Source organism: Elephas maximus, chromosome 19 (assembly GCF_024166365.1).
Source record: "Elephas maximus indicus isolate mEleMax1 chromosome 19, mEleMax1 primary haplotype, whole genome shotgun sequence".
NCBI classification, from domain to species: Eukaryota; Metazoa; Chordata; class Mammalia; order Proboscidea; family Elephantidae; genus Elephas; species Elephas maximus.
In genome coordinates, this window is record NC_064837.1 from 35088821 (window position 1) to 35106408 (window position 17588).

General features: G+C 36.9%; 1 protein-coding gene across 1 annotated transcript in view; it reads right to left on the reverse strand.

The window, feature by feature from the left end:
• The window catches only part of PPM1E (protein phosphatase, Mg2+/Mn2+ dependent 1E), a 213980-nt gene that overhangs the window by 14648 nt on the left and 181744 nt on the right, over positions 1–17588 (reverse strand). Inside the window, exons 2-3 of the mRNA XM_049861207.1 lie at positions 7542–7660; positions 1329–1528 (exon numbers count right to left, since the gene is read on the reverse strand). Coding sequence (XP_049717164.1) covers positions 1329–1528; positions 7542–7660 — 319 coding nt within the window. The remainder of the gene's footprint in view (positions 1–1328; positions 1529–7541; positions 7661–17588) is intronic.

Genomic DNA, 17588 nt, shown 5'->3' on the forward strand with positions numbered 1-17588 from the left:
CAGACATTATTTTAAGTGTGTATATAATATACATCTTATCATAGTTATCATTCCCTTTAATGGTTTAAACCATTTCCAATTTTTATTATTATAATTGTATAAAGCATTTGTCACACAAAACATGTATGTAAGACTTTTTTGCATTTCTATTTCCTTATAATTAAAAGCAAAATTACCAGATCAAAGAGCTTGACATTTTGCAAAATTTATAAATATGTATTATGAAATTGCCCTCAAAGCCTGTTTCATTATAGCAGGGTGCTCCTGAGTTAGGCCTTTGGGCTGATTTTGAAATGAGGAGGTAAAATGAAAACCACTCAAGTCAATAAACAGCAATAATGAGTATAATCTTCAAGTGGGTGTACTGATATAAGGATTGTTTATCATACAACAGCCTTTTAGGTTCTATTTGCATGAGTATGGTAACCTTTGGAAACAAAGATATCAGCTGATCTATCTGTATAACATAAGCACCAATTACCAACCCACCATCATCTCTGCTGCTTAGACCTTGACAGCTAAAATTTAAATTCAGCGCTAAACGAAGGAAATGTTATGCTTTGTAAAAACTACTACGCTATAATTTTTAAGTTATGGACTTGAGTGAAGAAAAGAGGTAAGTGACAGTGAAAGGAAACAACCCTACCTCTGTTTGCATTAACATAATACATTTAATAGAAGAAGTAGACAAAGATAACAAGAAAATGGTTATTAAACTGACAAGGCTCATATGGATCCAATTTGTCAGTCAGAGAGATGCATGAAATGCAATTGCAGCTACTTTCCTATCTCAGAGACCAAGAATTTAAAAAGAAAATCACATAAAATCAGAAAACTGTCTTAGCCTCAAACTCATTCTTTTGTGTTTGTGTTTTGTGTTGCTTCAGCAACATAGCAATGTGGGAACTGAATAAACATTTGACTATATTTTATAGAAATAGATTCCTTTAAAAATAGCTTTATTGAGATATAATGGTTTCCTTTTTTGCTTATTTTATAGACTAGCTCTGGAAGTTTACATAAGAAGCTGGTAACTTTCCTTGCTCACATGGAGGGAAACTGAATGTCTGGGAGACAAGAATAGGAGAGATTTTTTTTTTTTTCCCAGTTTTGAACCATGTGAATGTTTTATTTATTCAAAATAACATAGAAAATATTCCTTTTCTGTTGTCTAACGTAAACAAATCTGTGCCACTGCACCATTAGCCCTCCTCTAACCAATCAGAGATACTATTAGAAAGACGTCAGAAGTTCTCCTTTTCTAGCAGGACTCTGGAAGTTTTTGTTTTGTTTTTTAAACTTGCTGACTCTCTGGAAGTGCCCTTTACCTCTAGGTTGAAGAGCATATTAAAGTCAGGAATGCAGACATGTTTGTCCTCCATTTTCCTGCGCATGTTTTTGATGGCGTGAATTGATGTCTCATAATAGAGCTGGGGTCTTCTGCGGAGAGGGAAGTCTTTCACCCAGCTGCAGCAAATCTCGTGTAGTTTGCTGAAGACAGAACGGGCCAATTTCACCGTCTCGATCTCTGTGAAAGTAACACAGAAGCCCTCAGTGAAGAGCACTGTAAAACTGCTTTTCACTTGCCTGCTTGGTAAAGACAGAAGTGGGTCATCTTAGTCAAGCTCCTCTAATAGAAGAAATTCACTCTTCTCAAAAGAAATGAAATGCTGCTTCCAAAGAGAGAAAATGACAGCCAATCTAGTAGAAAAGCATCAGTTGGCACCTGCCACTAAGATAATCCTCATGAGGAGAAAACCTCTGGCCAGAGCTGGATCTATTCGTAGGCTTGATTTCTTCCAATCCAGGAGGATACTGCTCTGGCCACTGCTCTCTAGTTCAGAGATTCCCTTTTGGTTGGCTGCCATGGTTATCAACTGGAGAGCCAAGCCTCCTATGTTTAGAAGAACCACTGAAACATGAGCAGTGGTTATCCAGCTAACTGGAATATGGAAGGCCTATGAAAACAGATCATTTTGGACTATTGGAATAAGAAGAGTTTACCTTGATTGCCATTTATCTTAGTCTCTTTCTGGCTTCTTCCTTTATCTCCAATTCCCTAACTCTTCTCTCTCCTGTAACTGATCATAACTTGAAACTGAATTATATATTTTTGTAAATTGATATATTTGTTTATTAAAGTTTTATGCTACTTGGTCAGCAAGTTGAAATTTTTATATTTCTCTAAGGGAAAAAAAAGTTACTTAAATTTCTCTCTATGTGTGACCCTGGATAGAAAGGATAGCAATCAAAGGAGCAACACTAATAGGATTCTTCACCCTAGACTAGTGAGACTGTTATTGATTTATTAAGCAGAGTAGTAGCTGACTTCTGAGGCAGACTTATTCCTAAGTTGGATGGACTGGTATGTAAGCCTTTTAAGCAACACTGGCAGCAGGGGGACTTGAATGGTATTGAAGAGATTGTACCTGACATCATTTAGCCCTTCACTCAATTTGTACTCAAGTTGCAGCTATTGAAATAACCAAGGGAAGATGAGGTTTTCTGAGGCCAGTATTTTTTTTTTACCTCCAAAGTTAAAAATTTAGAGATCTCCAAGTTTTTTTTTTTTACTAAAAGAGGAAGACCCTCAACGAGATGGATTGATACAGTGGCTGCAGAATGGGCTCAAGCATAACAATGATTGTGAGGATGGCACAGGACCGGGCAATGTTTCATTCTGTTGTATACAGGGTTGCTGTGAGTTGGGACCGATTCAACAGCACCTAACAACAACAGCAACAAATGAGGTATAACCTGACAGCCTGAGGAAATGTCTGCCAGGTGGGCAATGGCTGCACGTACCTCTTCCCAATCTAGAACACAAATCCCAAGGAAGAGGGACTATATGTTCTAGAATGGCCTAGGAAGTTGGATTCCTATTTTCTATTCATTCCCAGCGACGCCTTTATCTTGATCTGTGACTACATTTACCCATCTCCTTAATCAAAATTCTTGGAGAGATGATTACATTCAAGGGGCTGCCTTCAAGGTTTTTTGTTGCCTCCCTCCCCCACTAACAAAGAACAGGGTGATAAACTATGTTTTGTGGCTTTGTCTCTCTTAACATTTTTGCATAACAGAATCAGGGCTATACCTGAAAGAGAAAAGAAGTTCAGAGAGCAAATATAGCCTGAGGAGGTGTGTAAATAAGGGGATCTGAGGCTAATAACCCAAGATTTTGATTGTTTTGAGCAACTTCAATTTTTTTTAAGCACCAGCTGCTGGAGACTCCCTCTTTCTGCCAGCCAGTTCCTTGTATCACTCTAACCCACCTGGTCTCTACAGCAGCATAGCCCCCAAATGCAAACTCTGACATGGGTGTGTCCTGTTTGACTCAATCACAATGGAGGATTGCAAGGCAACCAAGTGGATTCAGAACTTTGAGGGAGGAAGGGGTAGGGGAAAACACCTGATGTTAACTATCAGGATAGTTTCTGAATTCCCAGATAATAATATAAACTTTTGTTATCATTCCTGTATATTATTTTTATTATATAGACCTGCACCATCCAATCAGGTAGCCACTAGCCACATGTGGCTATTTAAATTTAAATGAATTAAAATTAAATTACATTTAAAATTTAGTTCCTTGATTGCCTTAGCTATATTTCAAGTGCTCAATAACCACATGCGGCTAGTGGCTACCATATTGGGCACTGCAGCTAGAGAACATTTTCATCATTGTAAAATTAATCCTATTGGACAGTGCTGGTGTAGACAAATTAAATTGGTTAGAGGAAGCAGTACCACTAGATCTATCTATACCCTCGCCCAGTGGCTCCCTCCCTTGTGCCCCATTATACTTTTTTTCATGGCATTTATTATAACTTTTACCATATTTTGTAAAACAGATAACATTTATTGTTTGCTATGTTCTAAAACAACAACAACAAAAAAAGCCCAAACCCATTGCCATCGAGTCGATTCCAACTCAAAGCTATGTTCTAGGGACTCCAAAATATTTCACAAATAGTTAAAACCAGTCTTAATTCCCGGTCTACCAAACTCTAAAACCCATGCTCTTTATCTTCCAGTTAGAGCTGTAGAGTATCATACTATGATTAGTCATAGTATAATACTCAGCAGATAGCAGGGGCTCATTAGGTGTTGGTTGAATAATAAGCAAACTGATATAATAAATTAAATGTTAAAATATTAAAATATTTGCATGCTTCTTGATCCTCTATTTTTTTCCACTGATCTCTCCGTCTGTTTCTACAATGGTACCATTATCTTTAAATCACTGTAGTTTTATGTTTTAGTATCAGGAGGACTCTTTAGTTTTAAAAGATTTTGCTTGTATAGTTCACCATGTTTATTCTTCCAGATGAGTTTTACAATCATTTTGCCAAGTTTTAGGAGGAAACCTGTTGGCATTGTGTTTGGAATCACATTGAATTTATAGATTAATTTGGGAAAAACTGACATCTTTTTCATACTGAATCTTATCCTGGAACAAGTTACATTGTTTCATTGATTTAAGTCCTCTTTTTATGTTGCTCAATACAGCTTTAACATTGGTCCTTCACATATCTCAGTTTATTCCTATTTTATTTGCCATTTTTAGTCAGAACCTTGCATTAATGTGTTATTTGCCACATAACGAACATTTCCCCTTGTTCCAGTAACATTTCCTCCTCTACTCTCCATCCATATGCATCTGGGGGTAGAACATGTGATTTGGGTCTAGCCAATTAAAGAGTCGCATTTTGGAGTCACAGTGATTGGCTCAGGAATGGGAAATGACCCAAGTTGGGACAATTAGAGTGAATCCTGGGACTTATGTAAGAGCAACTGAGAAAAGCCTTTTTTTTTCCTGCTCAACTTGAACCTGGTAGATGAAGGCCTGGCATTCCTAGCAACCAACTTAATATCTCATGGAGCCTGACGATAAAATAGAGCGGAGAGTTGGAGAAATGCCAAGTTCTGATGACATGCTTTCGAGCCTTGAATCTAGCTTTGCTCGAAGGCCCCCTAACCCTGGAGGTTAACCAATCGATTCTCTTTTGCTGAAGCCAGTTTAAGTTGTGTTTTTGGTCATTTCCAACAAAAAAAATTGAGTGATACAATGAGAATTCTTCATCATTATGAAGCATAAATTCTAGATTTTTGTTTGAGCCAGATTTTGTCCTACCATGTCTGGAATGTACCCATCTACTCCTATTTTAAGAATCTTTTAAAAATTAAGAATGGATATTGAAGTTTATCAGATGATTCTTTTGGCATGTTTACAGATGACTGTGCTTTCTTTGAGTTGTTTTTGGGTGCTTTCTTTTGGAATGTTGATATATGTTATGCTAATAGAGTTTCCAGTATTTTTGTTTTATTCACTCCTGTTTCCCCAGTACAGTGCCAAGCATTTTGTAGACCCTCAATACTCATTGAATGAATTAACTGTTGTACTCTCTATATAAATATTTTACTTAAGAGTTTTTGATTACTAAGACTGGTCTTGTTTTCTTTTTTAGTTTTGTCTGAAGCAGGTTTTGGTATCAGTGTAATGCTATGCAGATTTTCCTTCCATCTCTATGCAATTGGAACTTTAATTTTAAAAAGCATTGGAGTTATCTGCCTTTGACAGTTTGAAAATGTTCACCTGTGGAATTACCTGGCACTTATCCTTCTGGGAGAGACAGCTCCTTGAGGATTTTCTCAATCTCTTTCTTCTTAAGTAAATGTCGTTAATTTATATTTTTCTAGAAAACATCTAGAGAGTTACAAATTTATTTACACAAAGTTTTCATAATTATTTTAATTTCCTCTTGATTGATTAGTAATCATTTCCCCTTCTTGTTTCTAATTTTTACGTTGGATATTTCAAATTGGTTTCAGGTTGTCTGGACAGAAGTTATATCTGCTAAACTAAATTTGAACCAAGTCAGATCACTTATCAAGGTCACTGCTGGGAATGATGTAAACATGAAAAGAACTTTTAAGTTAAGGATTTTTAAATAAAAAGTCTGCTTTTGGAAACAGCAAAATGGAGGGACAAAAGGCAGTGGGTGGGGGACTCCAGTGTCTCTAAGCCAGAAACAGCTTGCCTTATTCAGTATGCTCATTTGCCCAATCTGAAGTATGGATAAACATAATATGCTCTGCAGAGATTCTCTCCTCAGCGCAGTTCACACTGAAGTGATTTCTGTTAAATTGATTAAGGGTTTTCAAATGGGTTAGAATTATAGCGGATCTACCTGAATCACAGTAATGGTATGGAAACATTCAGAAATGTCCAGTGATAATCTCTTGGAAAAACATAAAATCAGAATGACCAATGATATCCATCAAAAGAAAAACCCTTAGAAAGTAGGCATGTAAGGAAACACTTCAGTTTTGCTACATTATTCTCCATCTACAGGGAATGGTGTAGGACATCAGTACATAAATAATTGCTACTTGAAATGGAAAAATAAAATGAAAAAGGGGTGCAAAAAAGAGAAAATTGTCCAAAGTAGCAGTCCACCCCCTCACAGCTGTAAATTACTCATTAGTCGTTAATGTCACTGTACTGAGCTGGAGCTGAGTCAGCCGTCATCCTGGCTGCAGTGAAGCAGAATTAATCTCCCTCCTCTTTTCATTATAGGGCTTTTACTTTATGCAACAGCACCAGAGGAAAGACCAGTGCACTGTAGCAGGAATTCCATCCAATTTGACTCTGGAACATCTTGGTTCCAGGTCAATCAGTTACTATCAATAAAAACAAGCCAAGGAATTCATTCCTTGCCAATTCTCTGTCAAAAACAAATGTAGAAATAAAGGAAGAACAGGAATGTTTACTTCTGTATCTTTCTCATTGTCTGGAATCTAGCTACTCTGATTCATTCAGTACCTCGTTTAAAGGCAAATGCTTAAACTGGAATAACATGAAATATTAGAAATATTGCATAATTTTGAGTAGTAATTCCCTTATTTTAAAATACAACAGCATTCCTTTAGAGTCTGTCAAATATGTATAATCCTAATACATTAATAAATTTGCCTTCATAATAAATAGAGCCTCATCATTTGCCCTGAAAAAAAGATGTACAACAATCCATGCCATTAAATCACATATATCTGTCTTAAAGAACTGTATTGGTAGATATAAAATTTGATATAATTAATAAGCTTTGTTACAACTGATTTCTTGAATTTTCATATCTGATTTTTTACTTGGATTCTTGAATGTAAACTAAAAATTTTAAATGGGTTTTCCTCAAACTCCCCCTCCTCCCACCTAGTCATCAGTTCTGTTCTGTTGTCACATTCCCTACTTTACTCTTTCCATTTATCCAGATATTACTTATGACAACCTCCTGTTGCGCCAATTACCCTCCATATACCACCGTATCTTTCTCAATATATATCAGTATTTTTCTCCACTTCTTTCCTTTTAGTGATTTATTAAAACAATTTTTTTTCATTTTTTTCTCTTGCTACCATTATATAATCAACGAGTTGGATAAATGTAATGAGATGTAGTATTTTTAGACATTTCTGTGGATCACTAAATATGTGAAGATCTTAGTATTTTTAAACAAATAATGTAGAGAGGCACTCACCCACAGTCCCTTCTGCGCCGTCCGTTTCCTTTGGTATATAATGTGCAGAAAGATCACTCTGAAGGACTTCATCTGACGTGGCTCTGGCTAAAGCAGCAGCCAAAAAGGACGGGCAATTACTGAAAGAGAAAAATAAAAGGCTACTTTAAGAAAGAATTAGATAGCAATACATTTAACATACACCATTCGTCTGTTTGTCACACTGTGGTGGTCTGCATGTTGCCATGATGCTGAAGCTATGGCACCGGTATTTCAAATACCAGCAGGGTTACCCATGGTGGACAGGTTTCAGTGGAGCTTCCAGACTAAGACAGACTAGGAAGAAGGACCTGGTGGTGTGCTTCTGAAAAAAAAAAAAAAAAAGGCCAGTAAAAACCTGACGAATAGCAGCAGAACAGTGTCTGATATAGTGCCAGAAGATGAGCCCCTCAGGTCCAAAGGCACTCAAAATACGACTGGGGAAGAGCTGGTTCCTCAAAGTAGAGTCAACCTTAATGACATGGATAGAGTCAAGCCTTCAGGACCTTCATTTGCTGATGTGACACAACTCAAAATGAGAAGAAATAGCAGCAAACATCCATTAGTAATAGGAACATAGAATGTACGAAGTATGAATCTAGGAAAATTGGAAGTTGTACGAAATGAAATGGAATGCATAAAGATCAGTATCCTAGGCATTAGTAAGCTGAAATGAACTGGTATTGGCAATTTTAAATCTGAAAATCATATGGTCTACCATGCCAGGAATGACAATTGAAGAGAAATTGCATTGCATTCATCATCAAAAAGAATATTTCAAGATTTATCCTGAGGTACAATGCTATATCAGTGATAGAATAATATCCATATGCCTACAAGGAAGACCAATCTGAAATTGATCAAGCATGCATTCAAGATGGACTGATAATTACTTAGTGATTGAAATGTGAAAGTTGGAAACAAGAAGGATCAGAAGTCATTTTGCTATGCTAATTTTTTTACAGCAACACGTAAAAAAAAAAATCGGCATTGTGGTGCTGTAATTACAAGGGGGAGGGTGAAGTTGGCATACAAATGTAGAAAGCATGTGTTGTTTGCATAAAAAATATGGTAAATTGGACTACATCAAAATTTAAAATCTTATGCCACAAATGATATCAAGAAAGTGAAAAGACAACCCACAAAACTGGAAAATATTTGCAAATCATAAATCTGATAATCCAGAAATCTAGGGTCCAGATTATATAAAGAACTCTTACAAATCAATAATAAAAAGACTAATAACCCAATTCAGAAATGCACAAAGGATTAGAATAGATATTTCTCAAAAAATGTGTACATGGCCAATAAGCATATAAAAAGATGCTCAAATCATTACATTAGTCATTAGAGAAATGCAGATCAAAACCACAATGAGGTACGACTTCATAGTCACCAGGATGGCTAGAACCAAAATGACAGACAATAACAAGTCTTGGTGTGGGTGTGGGGAAATTAGACCCCCATACACTCCTGGTTGGAATGGAAAATATTGCAGCCTCTTTAAAAAGCAGTCTGCCAGTTCCTCAAAAGATTAAATATAGAGTTACCATATGACCTAGCAATTCTACTCCTAGGTATATACCCAAGAGAAATAAAAATATAAGTCTATACAAAAATTTGTAAACAAATGCTGATAGCAGCATTATTCATAATAGCCATAAAGTAGAAACAATCCAAATGTCCATCAACTGATGAATAAACAAAATGTAGTATATTCATACAATTGAACATTATTCAGTAGTAAAGTGAAATGAAATCCTGATACATGATACAACATGGAAGAACCTTGGGAACATTATGCTAAGTGAAAAAAGCCAGTAGTAAAAGATCACATATTGTATGATTCCATTTATACAAAATGTCCAAAATAGATAAATCTATATAGACAGAAAGTAGATTATGGTTTGCCCAGGGTGGGGGTGGGGGAAATATGGGGAACTGAGAGACTAGTGGATATGGGCTTTCTTCTTGGGGTGATAAAAATGTTCAAAACTTAGTAGACTGTGCAGATGGTTGAACAATTCTGTGACTATACTAAAACCATTGTATACTTTAAATGGGTAATTTTTATGGTATGTAAATATATCTCAATAAAGACATTTTAAAAAATTCAGTGACTTTGTCAAGAACCATCAAATAGTAGAGATGAAAGTCAGACTAGAATGGTTTGATTACTGATTGGGAGGCAAGGAGAACTGGCAGTAGGGGAAACAGAAATGAGCAGTGACTGAAAGGTGATATAGGGATATGGAAAGTTTATTGTTGTTTTAGGATGGTGTACAGTCTGACTGTATATAAAAGGAAATAATACAGTAAAGAAAGACTGATAATGCAGGACAGAGAGGATGACCAAAGGAGCCAAATTCTTGAGAGGTCAAGAAGGGATGAATACAATCCACATGTGGAAATACTGGTTTAATAGAATGAGGTTTATTTCCTGAGTTGGAAAAGGAAGAAAGAAAATGGGTACTGTGCAGATAGGCTTCTAGATTTGTTAGTAGGAAAATAAAGGGAGTTCCCATCTATCTAATGGTTTGATTCAACAAATACTTATTGAGCCCTACGATGTGACAGGACGAAACCCTGGTGGCGTAGTGGTTAAGTGCTATGGCTGCTAACCAAATGGTCGGCAGTTTGAATCCAGCCGGTGCTCCTTGGAGACTATATGGAGCAGTTCTACTCTGTCCTATAGGGTCACTGTGAGTCAGAATCAACTCTATGGCAACGAGTTTGGTTTGGTTTTTTTGGATGTGCCAGGAGCTGCTCAGTATCCATATGAACAAAGAAGTCAAAATCCTCACCCTCTTGGAGCTTACTTCTAAAGGATGGTTTCTCAATGAAGTATGAGGCTAGATCAGTAGTTCTCAAACTTTTGCATGCATCAGAATCACCGGCAGGGCTTGTTAAAACAGATTGCTGGGCCCCTTCTGAAGAGTTTCTGACTCAGTAGGTCAGGGTGGAGTCTGACAATTTGCATTTCTAACAAGTTTCCAGGTGTTGCTCATGCTTCTGGTCTGGGGACCACACTTTAAGAACCACTGGGCTAGATTATCCATTGGTTGGTGAGGGTAGAAAACACAGTGGGAAGGAGAGAAAGAGAAAATGGATATGAAATAGTCACATCAGAGAGTTGTAGAACTGCCAGGCAGTGTTATGAGATTATTGGAAGTTTGAGATAATTTTTAAATGAAACCAATCTTCCTGGTGATATGATTTTCTCCCTCTATGTTCATGTGCCGGCACATGGGTAGGTAGAAAGAATTGACTAGTTCATTAAGAAATGGTGTCCTGCAATTTTAGGTGAAGGGAAAGACAACATACTATACAGGAGAGGTCAGCACAACTGGACTAAACCAAAAGCAAAGAAGTTTCCTGAATAAACTGAACACTTTGAAGGCCAGTGTAGCAGGGGTGGGGGTTTGGGGACCATGGTTTCAGGGGACATCTAAGTCAATTGGCATAATAAAATCTATTAAGAAAACGTTCTACATCCCACTTTGGAGAGTGGCTTCTGGGGTCTTAAACGCTAACAAACGGCCATCTAAGATGCATCAATTGGTCTTAACCCACCTGCAGCAAAAGAGTATGAAGAACACCAAAGACATAAGGCAGTTATGAGCCCAAGAGGCAGAAAGGGCCACATAAAGCAGAGACTACATCAGCCCGAGATGAGAAGAACTAGATGGTGCCTGGCTATAGCCGATGACTGTCCTGACAGGGAACACAACAGAGAACCCCTGAGGGAGCAGGAAAATAGTGGGATGGAGACCCCAAATTTTCATAAAAAGACCAGACTTTAATGGTCTGAGACTAGAATGACCCCGTAGGTCATGGTCCCCAGACCTTCTGTTAGCCCAAGACAGGAACCATTCCCAAAGCCAACTCTTCAGACAGGGATTGGACTGGACTATGGGATAGACAATGATATATTGGTGAAGAATGAGCTTTTTGGATCAAGTAGACACATAAGACTATGTTGGCATCTCCTGTCTGAAGGGGAGATGAGAGAGTAGAGGGGGTCAGAAGCTGGCCAAATGGACACGAAAAGAGAGCGTGGAGGGAAGGAGTGTGTTGTCTCTTTAGGGTAAGAACAATTAGGAGTGTATAGCAAGGTGTTTATAAATTTTTGTATGAGAGTCCAACTTGATTTGTAAACTTTCACTTAAAGCACAATAAAAATTTTGTTAAAAATGGTGTTCTGCAGGTGAGTGCTATAAAGAAAGCAAGGAAGAAACATGGGAATTGATTGTTTTTAAGACTGTGATTATACTGTTGAACCATGGCTAAGAAAGAACAGACATGAGGAGCAAATAAATGTGGTCTAAGTATAATTAAAGAATTGTAGTAAGAGTACTTGAGCACATAACCCAGACGGATAGATTGTTGTAGTCTGAAAGCAGGATGCTTGTATATAGGATTTTGGAACTGGTGCAATTTTTGGTGATAACAAGGTCTAGATAAGACCAAGGAAGTGAATGGTTCAGAAACAGATACAATGGCAATATTTAAATGCTGTCTCCAATAAAAAATATATATATATATATAGAAATTCTCTATCATTCATTGGCAGTTTTCAAATTGCAGGTGGTGATCCACTGGTGGGTAATAAAATCAACCTGTGAATTGTGACCAACACTTTTTTTAAAAAAAGAAATAGAATAGGGTGTATCACATAAGGTAAAGTTAAGTATTATTTCCAATATATATGTATATATGTGTATGTGCTCAGTCCTAATTATGGTGACAAAAAAAAATGCTTTGAAAGTCACTGCCCTTTAACAATTATGAAATAAATTGATAGAATCCCTTTGAAGTCCAAATGCTTTATAAACAGTGTTAACGTTTCTCCTTTCGTGCTATCAAGGTTAACTGAATTTTTTCTTCATGAGCCAAAAATTTCCTTCATAGACTTAAACTGTGAGCATTTCTTGTCTTTCCTTTCTGTCATGATTTACTCTGATGAATGGGACACATTCCAAATATTTTACCTCAGTGGACTTTTCATACATAGTTATTTGTTTGGTCCTTTTGTTTGTTTTTTAAATTTGTATTAAAAATTGATCTGAAACCCATCATTGTAATTTCACTCCCCAGAGTTCCAAAAGAAAAAAAGGCATCTTTTGTATAATAACAATACCTTAATTAACTATCTGGAACCAGGTTCACCAGTTAAGAATATGAAAACTTTACAGAATAAGGCAAGAACCATTAGTCTCATTAATGTGTCACCTGTAATACATTTTTAGTCGCAGTTTTTTTACTTTTCGTCAGACAGAATGAAAATATTTTCAGAGAAGTAGAGAGGAAGATTAGCTGACTAATAGCTAGATGTAAAACATCAAGCTAGACGCTTCACCCACATCAGCTATTCCTACATGTCAGAAAGCTCTAACACTTAGCATGAATAACTTCTTACGGTTTTGACTCTGAATTGAAGGTGATTATTTCTGAAAAATCAGAATTGCAAATATATATTAAAACATAGTCACATCAAAGAATATTTGATACAACTCAAATAAAAGCTTATCATTAAAGCTTGTCATTTTTAAAAGAATTACCAGGAATGACTAACATGATAATAACATAGCAGACTGCTTTCTTTCATTTGTCATACAATGAGTGAAAGATCCTGATGCAGAAGGTCTTAAAGTTTAGCAAATGTAGTAAGTGTAGCAAGTATCAAAGGAGGGCCAGTGCTCATGGCAGAATGGAGAACTAGGGTCTCAAATGTTAATGTGTTGAGAACATTGCTGAAGTATATGATTTGAAATTCTTTTTAACTTTTACAGTGGGCGTCATTTTTGGGAACTGGCTCTTTTAAAGTCAAGATAATCTTGTTAGGACCCTCAAATATAGTCCAAGAATGATTCTTTCCTACTTGTATATATTAACAGATATTTCTGAAGTATTCACCTCTCCTGTATTCAAAAAATTCACATCCTGAGAACAAAAGGAAATGTGTTTTCATACACACCAATTTGTTACTTTCTTTGCTTTAGGCATCAGAGTACAGACTTTATCTATTCATAGATTTTTAAAAAATTCCTAGTATATTTTATGTCTATTTTATGTATAAATTATGGATGATTTAGCAAAGTCATTAATTAGGGTTATAAGTTTTAAGTTTAGTTATATAAGTAAAACACTGCACTTCATTAAAGCTATATGTTAATGGATACATAAATGCATATTTGGATTTCTGTATGTATTGACTTTCTCAATGTTCGATATTATAAAGCAGAAATCCAGGCTGTATTAAAGCTTCATAAACTGAGCTCTGTAAACCAATCACAGGGTCTTGCTGTAAGCTAACAGTAAGTGTTCTTCAAACACACCAAAACACCCACAAAATTCAGATTCGTGAACGTTCTGATTGTTCTTCCCTGCGGCTCACGGTGGCTAACGTCATCTTTATCCTCAAAATATTTATTGATCTAAGTCAGCCTTGCCATCTCAATTCTATTTCAAAAATAACCACAACCCAAAACATACTTGGTGGAAGATTTTGAGTTATACATATAACTGCATTCTAATGACCTTCAGTAGTTCAGTAGTTGCCAGTTTATACAAATTGTCTTTGTGTTATTTTAAATCAGTCTTTTCCCAAATGAGACATTTAAAAAGCCATACAGTAGTATCTGAGGGCAGTATTTAAGAAGCAGACAGATGTTAAATCATTATGTTGTTATTATCGGGTGCTGTCAAGTCAGTTCCAACTTTTAGCAACCGTATGTACAGTAAAATGAAACTGCCCAGTGCTGTGTCAATCCATCTCCATTGAGTGTCTTCTTCTTTTTTGCTGACCCTTTACTTTACCAAATATGATGTCCTTCTTCAGGGACTGGACCCTCCTGATAACATGTCCAAATTACATAAGACAAAGTCTGCCATCTTCCCTTCTTAGGAGTACTCTGGCTATACTTCTTTCAAGACAGATTTGTTCATTCTTCTGGCAGCCTATGGTATATTCAACATTCTTCACCAACACCATAATTCAAAGGCATCAATTCTTCTTTGGTTTTCCTTATTCACTGTCTAGCTTTTGTATGCATATGAAAACCAAAAGAAAAAAAACCAAACCCATTGCTGTCTAGTCGATTTCAACTCATAGCGACCCTATAGGACAGAGTAGAACTACCCCAGAGGGTTTCCAAGGAGTGCCTGGTGGATTCTCACTGCTGACCTTTGGTTAGCAGCCATAGCTCTTAGCCACTCTGCCACCAGGGTTTCCTTGTATGCATATGAGGCAATTGAAAATATGGCTTGGGCCAGGCCCACCTTAGTCCTCAAAGTGACATCTTTGGTTTTCAACACTTTAAAGAGGTCTTTTGCAGTTCATTTGCCTAATGCAATACACTTCCTTGGGTGCTGATTGTGGATCCAAGTAAAATGAAATCCTGACGTCAGTCCTTTCCCAGTTTATCATGATGTTGCTTATCGGTCCAGCTGTGAGAATTTTTATGTTGAGGTGTAATTCATATTGAAGGCTATAGTCTTTGATCTTCATCAGTAAGTGCTTCAAGTCCTCTTCACTTTCGGCAAGCAAGGCTGTGTCATCTGCATAATGCAGGTTGTTAATGAGTCTTCCTCCAATCCTGATTCCCCATTCTTCATATAATCCAGCTTCTCAGATTATTTGCTCGGCATACAGATTGAATATGTATGGTGAAAAGACACAACACTGATGCACACCTTTCCTGACTTTAAACCATGCAGTATCCCCTTGTTCTTTCTGAACGGCTGCCTCTTGATCTATGTACAGGTTCCTCATGACCACAATTAAGTGTTCTGGAATTCCCATTCTTGGCAAAGTTATCCATAATTTGTTATGATCCACACATTCAAATGCCTTTGCATATTCAATAAAACACAGGTAAACATCTTTCTAGTATTTTCTGCCTTGAGCCAAGATCCATCTGATATCAGCAATGATATCCCTTGTTCCACGTTCTCTTCTGAATCCAGCTTGAATTTCTGGTACATCTGTCGATGTACTTCTGCAATGGCTTTTGAATGCTCTTTAGCAAAATTTTACTTGCCTGTGATATTAATGATATTGTTTGATAACTTCTGCATTCTATTGGATCACCTTCCTTTGAATGGGCACAAATAGGGATCTCTTCCAGTCATTTGGCCAGGTAGCTTTCCTCCAAATTTCTTGGCATAGACAAGTGAGCACCCCCAGCTCTGCATGTGTTTGTTGAAACATCTCAATTGGTATTCTATCATTCCTTGGGCCTTTTTTTTTTTTTTTTTTACTTCCAGTGCAGCTTGGACCTCTTCCTTCAATACCATCAGTTCTTGATCATATGTAACCTCCTGAAATGGTTGAATGTCAACCAATTCTTTTTGGTACAGTGACTCTGTGTATTCCTTCCACCTTCTTTTGATACTTCCTGCATCGTTCAATATTTTGTCCATAGAATCCTTCAAAATTGCAACTCAAGGCTTGAATTTTTCTTCAGTTCTTTCAGCTTTAGAAATGCTGAGCATGTTCTTCCCTTTTGGTTTTCTAACTCCAAGTTTTTGCACATTTCATTTTAATACTTTGTCTCCTTTAGCTGCCCTTTGAAATCTTCTGTTTGGCTCTTTGATTTCATCATTTCTTCCATTTGCTTTTGCTGCTGTAGAACAAGTTTCAGAGTCTGTTCTGATATCCATTTCAGTCTTTTCTTTCTTTCCCATCTTTTTAATGACCTTTTGCATTCTTCATGTATGATGTCCATGATGTCATTCTACAACTTATCTGGTCTTCAATCATTAGTGTTCAGTGTGTCAAATCTATTCTTGAGATGGTTTCTAAATTGAGGTGGAGTATACTCAAGGTCATACTTTAGCTCTTGTGGACTTGTTTTAATTTTCTTCAGCTTCAACTTGAATTTCCATAGGAGCAATTGATAGTCTGGTCCTCATTCTGCCCCTGGCCTTGTTCTGACTGATGATTTTGAACTTTCCCATTGTTTCTTTCCACAGATGTAGTCTATTTGATTCCTGTATTTTCCATCTGATGAGGTCTATTGTGCATAGTCGCCATTTATGTTGTTTATAACAATGTATTTGCAATGAAGAAGTCATTGGTCTTGCAAAATTCTATCATGTCATCTCTGGCATCGCTTCTATCACCAAGGCCATATTTTCCAACTACTGATCCTTCTTTGTTTCCAACTTTTGCATTCCAATCACCAATAATTAACAATGTATTTTGATTGTATGTTTGATCAATTTCAGACTGCAGAAGTTGGTAAAAATCTTCAATTTCTTCATTTTTGGCCTTAGTGCTTGGTGTGTAAATTTGGATAATAGACATATTAACTAGTCTTCCTTGTAGGGGTATGGATATTATCCTATCACTGACAGCATTGTACTTCAGAATAGATCTTGAAATGTTCTTCTTGACTATGAATGTGACGCCGTTCCTCTTCAGAGGAATGTAGTAGATCATTCCTGGCATAGTAGATCATCTGACTGATTTAAAATGGCCAATACTAGTCTATTTCAGCTCACTAATGCCTAGGATATCGATGTTTATGTGTTCTATTTCATTCTTGATGACTTCCAATTTTTCTAGATTCATTCGACGTTCTGATTAATAATGGATATTTCCAGCTGTTTCTCCTCACTTTGAGTCATGCCATATCAGCAAATGAAGGTCCCGAAAGCTTGACTCCATTCACATCATTAAGGTCGACTCTACTTTGAGGAGGCAGCTCTTCCCCAGTTGCATCTTGAGTGTCTTCCAACCTGAGAGGCTAATCTTCTGGCATTATATTAGACAATGTTCCACTGCTCTTCATAAGGTTTTCGCTGGCCAATTTTTTCAGAAGACCACCAGGTCCTTCTTCCTAGTCTGTCTTAGTCTGGAAGCACCACTGAAACCTATCCACCATGGGTGGCCCTGCTGGTATTTGAAACACTGGTGGCATAGCTTCTAGCACCAGAGCAACACACAACCCACCACAGAACAACAGACAGGCAGGTGATGGTAAATCATTGTGAGAACTACCCAAATCATTATCAGAATTAGTG